This window comes from Carcharodon carcharias, chromosome 6, assembly GCF_017639515.1.
Source record: "Carcharodon carcharias isolate sCarCar2 chromosome 6, sCarCar2.pri, whole genome shotgun sequence".
Taxonomy (NCBI): Eukaryota; Metazoa; Chordata; class Chondrichthyes; order Lamniformes; family Lamnidae; genus Carcharodon; species Carcharodon carcharias.
In genome coordinates, this window is record NC_054472.1 from 110,420,616 (window position 1) to 110,436,607 (window position 15,992).

The window sequence follows — 15,992 nt, forward strand, 5'->3', positions numbered from 1 at the left end:
TTTGACTCAGGACATTGAAGGAACGGTGATATCTTTCCAAGTCAGGATGCTGAGTAGCTTGAAGGGGAACTTGCCACATATCTGCTGCCCTTGTCCTTCTAGATGGTAGCAGTCATGGATTTGGAAGGTCTGTCGAAGGAACTTTGGTGAGTTTGTGCAGTGCATCTTGTAGACGGTGCGTGCTGCTGCTACCGTGTTTTGGTGGTGGAGGGAGTGAATGTTTGTGGATGGGGTGCCAATCAACCGTGCTGCTTTGTTCTGGATGGTGTTGAGGTTCTTGAGTGTTGTTGGAGCTGCACTCATCCAGGCAAGCGGAGACTATTCCATCACGCATTCCTGCCTTTTAGATTGTAGACAGGCTTTGGGGGAGATAGGAGGTGAGTTACTCGCCGCAGGATTTCTAGCCTCTGACCTACTCTTGTAGCCACAGTATTTATATGTTCGTTCAGTTTAGTTTCTGGTCAATGGTAATCCCTAGGATGTTGATCGTAGGGGATTCAGCAGTGGTAAAACCATTGAATGTCAAGGGCGATGGTTTGATTCTGTCTTGTTGGAGATGGTCATTGCCTGGCACTTGTATACATCTCAGTTAATTCTGCCCTCAGCCGCCTCTGTTCCAAAGAAAACAATCCCAACTTGTACTCAAAGCTAAAACTCTCCATTCCTGGCAACATGCTCATATAAAACTTAACAGGATAAAATAGCAGAAATAGGAAAAAAATGTTGCTTTCTACAATGTACAATACTGTAGCACCTGGTGTTAGATTATGTTGTGAAAAGTCTTTGGTGGTGTATTTTTTAGCTTAACATTTGAAAATGTTGTTGTAAATTGTACAGCTTGATCTTTGAGCGATTTGCTGGAAGGGATCCGAATACCAAAGACAACTCTGTGGGCATCCAGTTGCTTGGGATTGTCCTTGCCAATAATTTGCCTCCATATGATCCTAAATGTGCAATTGACGGTGAAAGGTAAGATGAGAATTACTTACTAATATTAGCAGGAAAGATTTCGGGATTCTGAAACTATAAATCTGTTCAAACTACCTGGCTAATTTTCATGAATTTAATATTGTAATCCAAACAGAATAAAACATTGCTTAGTAATGAAATTCTGTGCCATGATGCCTTTAGTGTATGCATTGTAAACCCATGTTTATAAAGAGACAACACTGCGTGTCACATATTGAGTAAAGTTTCAATCCTACAGCATCATTTGCTTTGTATTAAATTAAGAAACTGTTTGGTTTGAACATCCATAATCCTTTTGTGTTCTCCAAATAGCACATCAACCACCCATTAGACTTGTTGGCGTACAGCTACTTTTGATGTCACACTCAATAGAACAGACAGCTATAGGAAGAATGAGAAGGATTTATGATTAAAATAAAATCAATATGTTTTAATATGCTTCAGATACTTGGGGCCTGAAATTGTTCCCCTGACTGAGATTGAATTTGCCCTTTTTTGTTGTATAGAAGACACGCCTGGACAATTTTCCATATTTTTGGGTATATTCCAGTGTTGCAGCTGTACTGGAACAGTGCCAGGGCTGCAGCTATTTCTAGAGCACAAGTCTCCAGTACAGCCAGGAAGATTTTCAGGACCCAATGCCTTGGCTGTATCCAGTCCTTCAGCCATTTCTTGACATCATATAGAGCGAATCGAATTGTCTGAAGATTAGCATCTGTGATGGTGGGAACAGCAAGAGGAGGCCGAGATAAATCATTCAGTTGGCATTTCTGGCTGAGGATGATTGCAAGCACTTCAGCCTGTTTTTTGCACTGACATGCTGGGCTCCTCCATCATTGGGAATGTGCATGTCTTTTGAGCTTCCTCCTCCCAATAGTTGTTAAATTGTCCACCACCGTTCATGACTGGATGTGGCAGGACTACAGAGCTTTGAACTGATCCACTTGCTGATTGTGGGATTGCTTATATTGTCTATAGCATGCTGCTTCTGCTTTCTAGCATGCATGTAGTCCTGTGTTAAAGCTGCACCATCTCAGTTTTAGAATAGTTTTGTGTTGCTCTTGACATGCTCTCCTGCACTCACCTTTAAACCAGGATTGATGCCCTGGCTTGATGGTAATGGTAGAATGAGGGATATGCCAGACCAAGCAGTTACAGATTAATTCAATACAATTATGTTGCTGCTGATGAGCCACAGCACCTTATGGGTGCTCAGTTTTGAGCTGTTAGCTCTGTTCTGAATCTATCCCATTTTGCATGGTGGTAGTGCCAAACAACATGATAGACAATATTCTCAGTGTGAAGATAGGACTTTCTTTCCACAAAGATGTTGTGGTTGCTGCTCTTACCAGCACTGTCATGGGTAGATATATCTGAGACAGCTAAATTGGTGAGGATGAGGTCAAGTAGATTTTACCCTCTTGGTTCTGTCCAGTCTAACAGATATGTCCTTCAGGCCTCAACCAGCTCAGTCAGTACTTGTACCTGAACCATTGCTCCCAGTCTCCTGACTCGCTGCAAACTGCCTGTGTTGTTTCTCTAAGTGCCTTCCAAAATCAGCAAGAATAATAGTAACGTAATCTGCCAGGCAGAAAATGGGCAGGTTCGGGTGAGCTACCTGCATTATACCTTGCCCAATTTTAGTCTCCATTGAAGGGAGTAACCTCGCATCCTCCCACTGAGTTTGGTTACAATAACCCCTAATATTCTCCACAGTTTAGTTCATCTGAACAGACAGTGAAGAGTCTTTGTATGTGGGTTACTCTGGCTTGGGTGGTGGGCATAGTTTAACAGCTGTTCATATGTACACATTTGGCATAAAGGGGCTCAATGAAGACTCCAAGTTTGTACAAAGCATTTTTTTTAGCATAGTCATGTGCTTCACTTTTTTAACCAAAACACAAGTAAAGGTTGCTATGTTTGGCAAACGTTTAGAAAATGAAAGAAAAATGTTTTAGTTGATCTGCAAATCGTGTTAAGAAATGGAGATAGTTTAAGTAAGTTATATTGGTATTTGTGGGTGTTAGGAATAAGTTTTAGCTTTCATGTTTAAGTTTGATTTGTATTTCTGTATCTGTGTTGAGAAAACGTTGAGTTTTAGTTTCACTTTAAAATGTGCATTTCTCATGAGAGTTTACGACTGTAAGAGAAATGAAGGAAACATGAGTAGAAAAAACAGGGCTGTTGCCTAGCAGCAGGGGTCCAGGGAGGCAGGCCCCTCCCACAGACAAACACACAGCAGATACTTGAAACAGCTGTTTTTAAGTTCAGTTTTAAAGACAGAGCCAGGCAGAAGCAGCCTAGAAAGCTTAGATAGCCAGTCCCAAGCTAAAGTTGGTTGAAAACTGCCAAGGAAAGACTGGGACAAAGGGGACAGATAGCCAGTCCCAAGCTAAAGACGAAAGTCCTCAAGAACCCAGGGGAGTGGAACGGGAGAAAGCCCTAAGCAGACCTTCTTGTCAGAGGAAGGACAGGAAGCTGGAAAAGATCCTGTTAAGTGAAGTTGAGAGTGAGGAGCAGAGAAAGGCTTCAAGCTTAAAGCTCCAAGCTGCAGGAAGCTGAGTCAAAGTGATATAAAGACTTATGGGAAGTCAGAAGGTCCAAAGAGGCAACTGACGGTTTGTAATGCTTTGCTATGGGCATGTGAAGCAGTGGTGCATTGTTGACAGCTGAGTTGGTGAGAGTGCATGGAAGAAAGCTTGAATGCATGTGGTGACCCAGGGGAGAGGAATATTGGAAGGAGAGTTCGAAACCCTGGAGATAAACCCTTGTAGAAGGCATCTCAGAGAAATTGTAGGTTTGGGAGGAAATTTGAAGGCGTGGTCTTGGAGAGAGTAGATTGGAACCCTCGTGTGAAAGGCAGAGTGCAGTGAGACTGGTGGTTCATGATGTGACAAGCAACTGCGGGAGTTGATGAGAGATCCATTCCATGTCTGGGGTGGCATCAGTCACTTGGTTTCAGAGTGTGTGGTGTCTGACTACAGGTTGTCTATTGGTTTATATGGATGGTGTTCTTACTGTGAACATGAGAGTATAAAATAGCTTTTGTAACTTTTATTATCCTTTTGTAACTTGTATTATCCTTCGAAATCTACAAATCTGTAAAGGTATAGTTGTGAGTGAAGGAGTATTATAATGTAGTTCATCTTTTCTTGTTTAATAAATGTTTTATGCTTTTGTTAAAAGTTTATTAGCTGACTCCAGTGACTCTGTTCGTTAGCCCTTCTCCACGTATCTAAACAAACAAAAGTTAGGATCTATCAAGCTGGATTCCACCCTGGGATCAGGCTTGTCCATTTGTAACCTCAGCTGGGGATTATAACAATAGTATATCTGTATAGTATTTTCTTTATTCTAGATTTTGTATTCTATTGGATGACAGCCAATTATATTTAATCATTTAAAACTTATATTAGTAGATTGTTCTAATGTATGTTTTTCTTCTGTCAGGTACTTTCAGAGATTGGTGCATAACATTTCCTTAACACGATATAAAGAGGTGTATGCAGCTGCTGCAGAGGTCCTTGGGCTTGTCCTGCAATATTTAGCAGAAGAAGTGAGCACCATATGTTTAAATAACTAGTACAACTTCATGTTTTTGGTGAATCTTTCATTGGCAGTTTTTTCAGTGTACAATGTCTTTGTCTTTGTGCCTTGCATCTCTTATACGGGGGAGTGCGGGGTTGGGGGGGTGCTGGGGTTGGGATGTGTGAGCTGTGGCGCAGCAGATGTGGATACAATTGTTATTGAACATACATTTTTCTTTTCTTCATTTAAGAAATTTATGATTTTCCCTCTTTAGTATCCTATACCAGACATCATTCCTCTCAGTGAGAGGATGGTGAGAGGCCTTTTTCATATGTCTGCCAGTATTGTTTTTCTATTGACAACAATAGTGCACAAGATTGGAGCAATATGATTTTTCTTTGAAGTTTTTAACCTGGCCTCTTATCCTGCAGTGATGGAGGTAAATCTTAACGTCACTGTTTGAGGAACTGTTGGCGGCAGCCAATATCTAGTGTATCACCCATGGGGCAGAATGGTTTAGCTTGGCAGGCGGGCACGAGCCTGACCTGCCTGAGCGTTAAATAAAGCACATTGGTGTCAGCCGAGTGTGCCAATGTCAACGTGCACTCTAGCGATATTTCGCTAGGCGGGTGTGTGGTGGAGATGGAGGCGTGCCCGCCATTATTAAGTGGCCAGATAAAGCCCTTGAGACACTGTCTCCAACTCTATGTAGCCCATGCAATTTTTAGGCTGTTGCACGGGCAGGCCACAATTTGTAAAACCTCATTCACGTGTGGGATAAGAGGGGTCAGTGGCCTTGTCAAAGGAATTAGTGAGGAGTGCAGTATATCACTTGCTGCTGGTTGCAACTGTGAACAGGACAGCTTCATTTCACTTCAGGGCTGCATTCGGATACTTTAGAGGCTTCATTTCAGGACTCAACTGTTGTTTTCCAGGACCCTGGAGGATTCACATTATGTCGGGTCTTCCAGGTATCAGACAGCCTAGCCTTATGCTGGTAATGGGGATTGTGGTCTCTGCTGGAGGCACTGCTTCTGAGGAGGAAGAGAGGGCCAGAAGGAGGAGGAGGCCAGGTGCCCCTATTCAGCTTCCAGTGGAGCGACCTGTGGGAGGAGAGGTGCAGGCACAAGGGGCATAGATCCAACAGGAAGTCCAAGGTAGAAGGGGCTGCAGAGGACGCCAATGTCCTGCTGCCAGGGTTTACAGGCGGTGATGCATCTACCTCGATATGTCTGAGGTACAATGCCAACGGAGGCTCTGTCTCTCAAGGGAGACAGTGACCTTCATCTGTCAGAGGATCCGCCCTGAGATGAGTTCCTACTGTGTGGATGGACACCCCATGTCAGTGGCATTGAAGGTCACGGTGGCCCTTAACTTCTATGCCTCCAGCTCTTTCTAGGGGCCAGTAGGGGATCTTTGTGGGGTCTCTCAATCAGCTGTCCACAGTTGCTTCAAACCGGTGATAGACACTCTGTTCAGGCGTGCATTGACTTTCATTCGTTACCATATGGGCGAGACCAGCCAGGCTGAGCGAGCCAGAAGCTTTGCAGTGATTGCTGGCTTCCCCAATGTCCAGGGTGCAATTGATTGCACACGTGGCCACCAAGACACCACCAGGTAAGCCGGGAGCCTTTGTCAACGGGAAGGGATTCCACTTCATGAATATGCACATAGTGTGTGATCACAGGATGCAGATTCTGCAAGTGTGTACAAGGTACCCTGGCAGCTCCCATGACACTTACATCCTCAGATACTCCCAGGTGCCGAGACTCTTCAGTGCACCAGACTGACTGGATGGATGGTTGGTGGGTGACAAGGGCTATCTGTTGAAGAGGTGGCTCATGACACCTCTCTGCCACCCGAGAACAGAGGCCGAGAAGCAGTACAACAGGAGCCATGCCTCCACAAGGGCAGTGGTAGAGAGAACCATCGGTCTTCTCAAGATGCGTTTCCGATGCCTGGACCATTCAGGGAGCGCACTCCAATACCGCCCCCCCCACCCCCCCGATAGTGTGTCGCTGATAACGATTGCATGCTGCGCTCTCCACAATCTGGTGCTGGAAGGGGGGGATGCAGTGGAGGAAGATGACATTGACACAGCTATTCTGCCAGCAGACGATGAGTTCAGTAGTAAGGACAAGCACAGTCAGGAGAATGCTGAGGGCATAGACGCAGACCTGGGTAACCTACAGAGAGGCAGGGACACCTGGAATGCTTTGATCTTACACTCCTTCGGTTAGCCTACCAAATAAGAACCACCACCACATGCCAGGGCTGCAGGCTCGATACTCGATCCCTGACGGGACCAGTTCCTTGGTCAACAACATAAACTTTTGCCTTTGCAATAAAGTTTCAGGAAACACAAGTCCATCATAACATCATGGTCTACCCTGCACCTAAAGAACAAATGTAGCATAAGAGGCCAGTTGCACAAAATAACATCTCATTTACTTGTGAATGTTAAACGTTGCAGAAATTAACATGAACTAGTGATTTCCATCACATCATTTTAAAGAAAAATGGGAGAACCAAATGTCACCTGTGATAAGCCCGCATTGTGCTTAAGGTGCTTTAACTTTTTGCTTGTAGGTGCTATGTCTAGGTGCTCCCCCCGCGTTGGCAGCGGCATTGGAGACAGTCTGCTCACTCTGCTGTCTTATTGGCCTTGATGACTTTGGTGAGCGTCCTATGGTCTGTGGAGCCTGTGTTGGCCCTGCCTGGGAGGGAGCGGCCAGTGCCATGGCTAGTATCTCCTCAGTCGCCGCAGCCTCATCAGATGCCACTGTCACTGGCAGATGGGCAAAGGAGCTGCTGCCATCATCCGGAGCGCCCTGAGAAGAGCCTACAGAGACGACAGGCAGCTCTTGCGCCAACGAAGTTGCTTTGGACCTCCCTGCTCACCATTGATGGATAGGCACCTAGCTGGGATACCCAATCCATCTCCCACACTGACAATGACCAGCTGAGATTATTTCCAGTGTGAGGGTTTGCAGGTCTGAGTGCATCCCCATGAATCCCTGGAGGAGCCTCTTCATGAGAGTTGCCACTGTTTCCATGGAGGTGGCATTGCGCTCGGCCATGAGGGTCAACGCAGTGCTTATGCTCTGCATGGACTCCACTGCGGACACCACAGCACGCAATCTGTCATGTATCTCCGCCAGATCCTCCCGCACACCCTGTTGGACATCCAGCATCTGCTGCCTCATGGACTCCAGAGGCCTATCATTAGCCATCGACTGAGCATTGTCCTGGTCCCCAGCAGTCCTCCGACTGCTGACGCTCTGGGCACTCTCTGCCTCCACCTGCACCTCAAGCGAGTGCTGCTACCTGCTTGACAGAGAGGGTGTGACACAGGTGCGTGGTGAGCATGATGGTCCTTGGGTTGGGTGGGCCTTCAGGCTCCTCATAATGAATTGCTGATGAGCCTAAAAGGGAGAAGAAGGACATATCATTAGTTTAAGTCATGAAACTGTCACTGTGCGTGCCTAGCACCCTGATGAGACATGGCGCCCTCATCTTTCGATTATCAATGGGGATTCCAGGTTCCCGGCTCACGTCGATATAGAGACAACACGAATAAAGTCAGAGGTCTACTGCACAGAACAAGGCCCTTCGGCCCATCGAGTCTACGCCAGTCAAACAAGTACCTAACTATTCTAATCCCATTTTCCAGCACTAGGCCCGTAGCCTTGTATACTATGGCATCGCAAGTGCACATGGTAGCAATAACCAACATTCGCACCTCAAGGGCACTGCACTCTTACCTCCCTCTGGCACCCCAACCTCACCACAGCCACTTGACCGAGGTGCATGTCGCCTCTCCAGTTCCAGGGCCTCCTGCTCGTATAGCGTGAGGATGAGGAGGTGTGAGGGTCCCCCGCCAGTCCACGACCTCTCTGCATTGTTATAGGATGCTTTCTCAAAGGATAGAGGAGCATTGATTAGTCCACTCTCTACCTGCAGTGCCATTGCAACCTGGCCAATCCCACCTGAGGAACACTTCACAGGGCTTATGACCCTGGAGCCGCAAGGCCTCAGCTCAAGCAGCTGGGGCTCACCCCTTTGGCCAGCTTCTGCCTCATTGACATTTGGCATTCACACTCTAACACCTCTGAGGTCCATGTGGGGGATGGGCAGCTTCTAACTGTTCTGCAAAGTGACCCATGTCAGCATGGTACTCACCCTTCCTGACCGCAGGAGATCATTCCGGCACTGCACCCATGTGCATCTCACCACGTCGTGGCTGCTGACCCTGGATGCCATCTCCTGCCAGGCTTTTTTGGTGAGATGGGGATGGTGGTGGAGGTAGGGAGGGGGGCTTCCTCCACCCTGGGAACAAGGGTTTCTCTCCTGGCTGCCGCCACCTCCAGGAGGGCCACAAGGCACTTGTTGGAAAACCATGGGGCCAACTGCCCTCTCGCCTGCTGTGTCCACCCGCTACAGTTTCTATTCGCCTCACTTCCACGTCCTTCGGTGGCAGCCTTCCAGGGGCTGCCGAGGCCACATTTGAATCGGCCTTGGATCCGGCGGACCTCGTGCCCCCGCCTGCCCCTTCGCACACATTCCAGACCGCGTATCACACTGGGTGGGCCTTAATTGGTCCACCTGCGTAAAATCGCATTGCGCTGCCGATCGCGTGCAGCGGTTGGCTTCCCGACTGCCCTGGCTGATCCCGCACGCCAGGGATAAAATTCTGCTCATGATGTTTCAACTATTCAACAGTGTTATTACATATGTAAAATAGTTTTATATGAAACTAAATATTCATTGATTTACATTCATTCCTCACAGTAATAATGGAGATTGGAGAGACATTTTGACACACTTACACTTGCTGAATTAGTTTTCTTGCATCTAGCATTGATAAAGCCTCAAATTATACTTCGGAGATGTGTCAGGAAAGGTCCCCGATGTCTTACTGCCTCCAGGGGCGTTTCCTATGGGCAGGCTGGGAACAAAGTCGGCAGCCCACTCCACGGAGATGTGCAGATAAATAGGTGAAATAAGGCCCCACTTCAAAAGGCAGCAGCAGTTTCCTGCCGTCATACAACCCGCCACAAAGTGCGGGGCCAGAATATTGGTGGGCCTCTGCAGGCTGCATTAAATGGCTGCATCAGAGGCCGCAAGGCCCACAGGGTTTGGGGAGTGGCTGAAGGCTTTAATCCAGTCCTTAATTGGATGGCAAATACGGAGATGATCAACTCGGAGCTGCCTCATAGAAGTTGTGCCATTGAGCAAGCTGCTGGCAGGTGTGGGCTCCGTATCCTGCCCATATGAACCCAACATCAGGGTCCTGATGCCTGCAGGGAAATTCCAGCCTGTGTTTCTATATTTGCCATAATAAATATTTCCCCAGCACTAAATCATGTAGTATGTTGCTCATTTTTTTGATAGCAACTTGTTTTGATATTAAGCACTTGCAAACTAGATACAGAGTGAATTTTTCATTATTACGTCCCAACAATGTGCCTTAACTGCTACTTCACGCTATGCTCCAGGGGGGAGAGGGAAGTGTGTGAAGCTAGGAAAACAACAACAAATTGTAAAAAGGAAACTTGAGGCATTTTCCTTTATTCCTTTATAGGATGTGGGCATTGCTGTCTAGACCAGCATTTATTGCCCATCCCTAAAGTGATGGCGATCGCAGTGGTGGCGAGAGAGAGGCTGCAATTGGCAGGGGGGAGACTGAAGGCTTCCTTGGGTTGGGAAAGGAGGGGATGAGCAGGACAGAAGCACTCCTACTCCTACTTCTCCTGCCTAAAGGAATGCTGTAAAAAGTACTGAACTTCTTGAGCTGTGAGTTCCTACTTGTGTTTTATTGCTAAATTTTCTGAGCACTGGGAAACCTACACGTCAACTTTTAAAATTAAATCAGACTCCCAGTTGCACTGTGGGAACCTGAGTTAAATAAGTGTCCCGCATCTCCAGGGTGAGACACTTGCACACCTTGAAACACGCCGCCATAAAAGTACAGACTTTTTAACTCCCACTCTCTCCCATCCATCCATGGTGAGGTTTTTGTTGAGGTCTATGTTTGACTTTAAATAAAATGTCCTAAAGATAGTAATCCTAACAATAGTAACCCCTCTCAATGGTTTGTATACTATTCACAAAACCCATTAGCACTTGATAATCCAGAAGTATTAGCTGTTCAAAAGAAGCTAAAGGAAAACCTGTCTTCAGTAGCCACCCAAGCAGATCAGATTACTCAACAGTAGCCTCAAAGCTCTTCAATGATCCTCACTGAGCATGACCATTAAGTCATTAAATAAATTCTGATGAAAGTTTATCGATCTGGTTTTCTCACTTCATAGATGCTGCCAGAACTGCTGAATATTTCCAGCATTTTCTATCTTTATTTAAAATTTTCAGCACCCTCAGTATTTTGATCTTACATTATGGCTTTGAAATGGTTCCTTTTCTGCAAAATAATTTCATTTTATTTATTATTCCAGAAAAATAATGTAATTCCTGTAATTTTCTTTGCCCAGCTGTTTCACATAATGTTGTCAGAGCTAAATATTACAGTCATATTCTTATTTTGCAGCAATTGGATGTTGCGATTCATGATTTAGTTGTTAAGGAATTACAGCAACTTCACAGCACAAAGGAGGACAAGTTTATTGTGTGTTTGAGTAAGATTGTGAAGCATTTCCCACCTTTTGCTGACAGGTAATGGTTTGAAATTTGTAATGCAGCCTGAAAAACTTAACTTTACAGTACAAATCCTAATTGAAAGGATCCAGTGCAGCAACTTAATTGTTGCAGCCAGTTGAATTTGAATTGTAAATTGAATCATTAGATTTGAATCCTGACCAGATTTTAAGCTGAGCCCTCTTGGACTAATTTAGGCCAATTGAAATGTTTTGGCTTCATGCCCCCTTTTCCTTTGAATCTGTTTCTGGTATGATGTGGGTGGGTTAATGAATATTAAAGGAAGGTAGAGATTTTGTTTCTATTGCTTTTCACATTTAGATAACTTTTATGCGGATTAAACTGAAAGGTGAGTAAGAAATATTCTACTTCTGAGTCCCAGTGTCAGTATAAAGTGTTCCCAGGTAAAAACACAGGAGAATGCAAAGTAAATTTCCCTTTAAACTGCCTCCTTCTTCACCAAAATGTGTCTCAGGTCCAATTTCTGAACAGCATCCTTAACTAAACCAGCAATTCTCAAATCCTCTCTGACTGAGATTGCTGTTTACAATTGCAGAACAGTTAGAAATTTGTGTAGCCCTCTAAAATCACATTCATTTAGAAGCCTTAGCCCGGTTTTGCTTAAGACTCTGGAGTGGGATATGAACCCACAGCCTTCTGACTCGGAGGCAAGAGTGAACTGAGCCACAGCTAAACATTAGATTGACCATAGACATTCAATGAGCTATGGACTATAACCTCCCAGAACATTTTCTATTAACTAACTATTGCAAGATGCAAAATTGTTATTAAGTCATTAGTCCATTAGCAGAACTCACATTAAAATCAAGCCTCATTATGATGTTGATTGCTGCATGCTATTTGGTGCTCACTGAATTAGGGTTACACATGGTCAGCATTGATGGTATGCAGGGCTCAGGTACTTTGTCCATCAGAATCCCAGAGATTACTAATGAAAAATGCTCAGATTAGTATGAGGCGAGAGTTGGATGGGGTAAATAGGCTTACCTCATTCTTACTTTCTTGGCAATAACAGCTTGATCTTATATATGAACTTATGAATTAGGAACAGGAGTTAGGCCACTCAGCCCCTTGAGCCTGCTCCACCATTCAATAAGATCGTGGCTGACCTGATTGTAACCTCAACCCCATATTCCCACCCACTCCCGATAATACTTCACTCCCTTGCCTATCAAGAATCTTCTACAGTTTTTATGTATTTGGAGTCGATGTTCCTCTTGTTCTTTGGAGTTCAGTCAAGAACTGGAAGATTTTTTTTTTGTAAAATTGGTCTACTTCTGGGTTGTTTGTTTCAGGATTAGTAGGGATCTCCCAACTAAACAGTGCCAAAGATTGATGAAAGTATCAATATTTTAAATGGAGGAGGGGCTGTAAGGAGTTGTTTGTGCTGTATGCCTGATCACTGATAGTTCAATAGGAGGGGATTATGCAACCTTATTGCGGTATTGCATTCTGAAATCCTAATTTCTTTTTAATAATGTGCTTTCAGAGAACCTGTTACCCAGTTATGACATATTGCAATGACTAATTTTGCTTTGCAAACTAGTGTGAGAGGGCGTTTGATTTTAAATGGATGATGAATTTGAAAAGGTTTGCACTAATATTTGGAGTTCTTATGTGCTTTGCATATATTTGTTTTCAAGGTTTCTGAATGCAGTATTTTTCCTATTACCAAAGTTGTATGGCGTGCTAAAAACGCACTGCCTTGAGGTGGTGATGTATCGGGCAGAAGAGATATCTGACATTCACCTACAACTGAAGAGCAAGGACTTTGCACAGATCATGAGCCATAGGTGAGCAGGTGGACAATATTGGTTAAGTTTCGTGAGAATCTATTTCCTGTATCTTAGACAGCTAACTTATTTCAATTCCTTTTTCTAGCCTTCAACACATGCATTTTTACTTCTCTTTCTGGTTTATTAGGTTTGTGCTGGTCTTCCCCTGGGTAATTACCCTGCCCTCTGCCTCTGTCAATGTAACTCTTAAACCAATGTGAGGAAGTACATCAGAGTAGCAGAGCATAACTCTAATTCATCCCTGCTTGTTAGGGGAAAGTATCTGGTGCCACTTGGCATCTTTGAGTTTTATTGAGGTTGTAGATAAACCAGTGGGGAATCTCTAGTGCTAACCCACGTCATGGTAACACAGCACATTGTGCTGCAGTACCAGATTCACTGCATTACCTTTCCTACATTGCAACATTGACTGCCATCTCGCATAGGCTGTAAAGCATTTTGAGATGTTCAGTGGCCATGAAAAGTGCTATACAAATGCTTGTTCTGTTTTTAAGTTTCTGTCGATGTTATACATTGTAGAAATAGTTCAATATTGTTACTTAAATCAATTTAATATCGCAAATTATGTAGCCACTTATTGTTGTTAGAGTGGATCCTTAATGACCTCTGGTAACTCAAATATTTGGAAACTAAAATTGTTCAGATGTTAGTGTGCCAAAGTTACATGCTTACTTTTATCACTGAATATTTAAAACTGATTCTTGCTCATGTACTAAATACAAACAGCAATCTCTTTCCTGTAAGTAAACTTTAACTTTATTCAAAGTTGAAGAAGTTTCATTTTTCTTGTAAGTGGACGTAATTTACCTTAACATATATTTCGTATTAAAATCATACTTGTAATGAAATGAAAAACATTGTTGAAACGAACTGTCAATTTTATGTAATACAATGCAACTGAAAATGTTCTCAACTGAAAAAGGCATACCAGAGTCCACGCCTGGATGTATTACTGCAGGATCCTTTTTGGGGCACTGAGACCTCTGTTGCAATTTTTAATGTTCAAGGGGTCATTGCTTGAAAAATATTACCAGACTATCCTGATAGCTGAGGGGTAAATGCACCACCCAGAGGGAAACTGATCCAAGCCACATAAGTGTTAGGGTGGATCTCCATTCTGTATTGAGTTAGTGGATCTCATCCATGGCAGATGTAGGAGCACACTCTGTTAGAGACGAGAATTAGGAAATTACCTGGATTTTCAGGCCCTGATCACGACCCAGTAAGAGTGTGCAAACGTCTGGTGACAATATGTTGAGTTTGGCTATGGTGTCCTTCAGTTATTGAGCAGTCTGCTGACACAGCCTGAGTTCACAGGCAAAGGATAGTTATTTGGATAAAAGTATTACAAACTCTAATCATTCTCTCCTTTATAAGGGATGAAGAACGGCAGAGGGTTTGTTTGGACATAGTATATAAGATTAAAGCCAAGCTAACGTCAACAGAACTGAAAGGGATGCTAAGTTCAGTGATGGCTTTCATTTCTCATCCATCTCCCATTTGTCGAGAGAAATTGTACGATGTTCTGATGTGGATATATGACAATTACAGGTATGGAATTAATAACAAAAATGACTCCAAGCTGAAAAAGCTAGATTTGATAGGAGTGATTAGCCTTTTTAGTGGTACTTCAGCCACATTATAAACCTATTTGACTGAAGGAAGCATTATATGGAGCACAGAGAGATCTGTTACACTTCAATTCCAATTAATTTCTTGCAAGTTTGATTTTATAATGGTGTAAATTATTGACTGGCAGGCTGCACTTAAGTTAAAAGCCTACATTTGTCGATGTAATAACCTTTTTTCTAGTTTGCATCCATTTTGCATTATTTTCTCATTCTAGTCAACATATGCAGCAAAAAAACCCCACATTTATACAAGAAAGTCATAAAAAAAAGTTCTGGAATGTTCACGGATCATACCTATACAATTGGTTAGTTAGCATTAGAAAACCCTATAAGAGGTTTTCCCCAATGAAGAGTGCTCCTCTCTCTGAGCCTGCAGTTTGAGCTCTGCATCAATGTTGGGTTAGGACTAGAGGACACAATACTAGAACTAGTTTAAAAATAAGGGGCCTCCCATTTAAGATGGCGATGGGAAGAAATTTTTTCTGAGGGTTGTGAATCTTTAGACCCCTCTCCCCTGGAGAGCAGTGGAGGCAGGGTCAATGAATATTTTTAAAGCGGAGGAAAATAGATTCTTGATTAATAAGGGAATCGAAGGTTATCGGGCTAGGCAGAATGTGGAGCTGAGGCCACAACTGGACCATCCAGGATCTTATTGAATGGTGAAGTGGGCTTGAGGGGCCGAATGGCCTACTCCTGCTCAGAATTTGTATGTTCGTATTTCAACTGGACTTTGGGTGCTGATAAATTTTCTGTGTGATTGCACACATGATGTGTATTATTTGTATATGTGACAGGGAAAGAGACAAGCCACTGTATTTGTGATTTTTATCCCGCTCCTCTGGACCTATAGGACTTGATAGTACCATGACCATTACTAAGACATGTTGATTTAAAAGAGAGATTTTGGTCTGCTCAGTTATAGCACTTGCTGACAAACTGTGTGTGAAAGATGCATCATGACAGTTGTAGTTTCACCTTACTTTCATACAATATCTAAAGGGCACCAAATTTATATTTACAAGAAAATTTATAAAGAATTGTCAGACATGAAGGAAACAAAAAAAAATCAAAAAGATTAGAATTTTAAAATTTTATACAATGTAAGCTACCCCTGTGTCTAAGGAAGATTTAAAAATTGTGGCCAGTGGCTCCACAACTTCCACCCCCACTTCCCTCAGAGTCTTAATTGGATGCGTCCCACTTAGTCCTGGTGCCTTATCAACTTTATGTACAGACAGCCTATCCGATACTTCCTCCTTATCTATTTTAAACCCTTCCAAGTGTCTGAATTACCTCCTCATGCACCGTGGGGAGGATCTTCCGGTCAGTGAGTGGGGGTGGGGCCCATTCGCCGACGTGTAAAATGATGCAGGATGACGTCGGGTGGAACTCC

At 43.8% G+C, this 15,992-nt stretch overlaps 1 protein-coding gene across 8 annotated transcripts in view; it reads left to right on the forward strand.

The window, feature by feature from the left end:
- prkdc (protein kinase, DNA-activated, catalytic subunit) overlaps window positions 1–15,992 on the forward strand; it is a 243,012-nt gene that overhangs the window by 130,985 nt on the left and 96,035 nt on the right. For 7 of the 8 annotated variants that reach the window (XM_041189174.1, XM_041189177.1, XM_041189178.1 and 4 more), the window contains 5 exons: window positions 838–969; window positions 4,420–4,525; window positions 11,045–11,169; window positions 12,816–12,965; window positions 14,346–14,519. In XM_041189174.1, the coding sequence (XP_041045108.1) occupies window positions 838–969; window positions 4,420–4,525; window positions 11,045–11,169; window positions 12,816–12,965; window positions 14,346–14,519 (687 nt within the window). The remainder of the gene's footprint in view (window positions 1–837; window positions 970–4,419; window positions 4,526–11,044; window positions 11,170–12,815; window positions 12,966–14,345; window positions 14,520–15,992) is intronic. The other variant, XM_041189175.1, reaches the window with a different exon arrangement.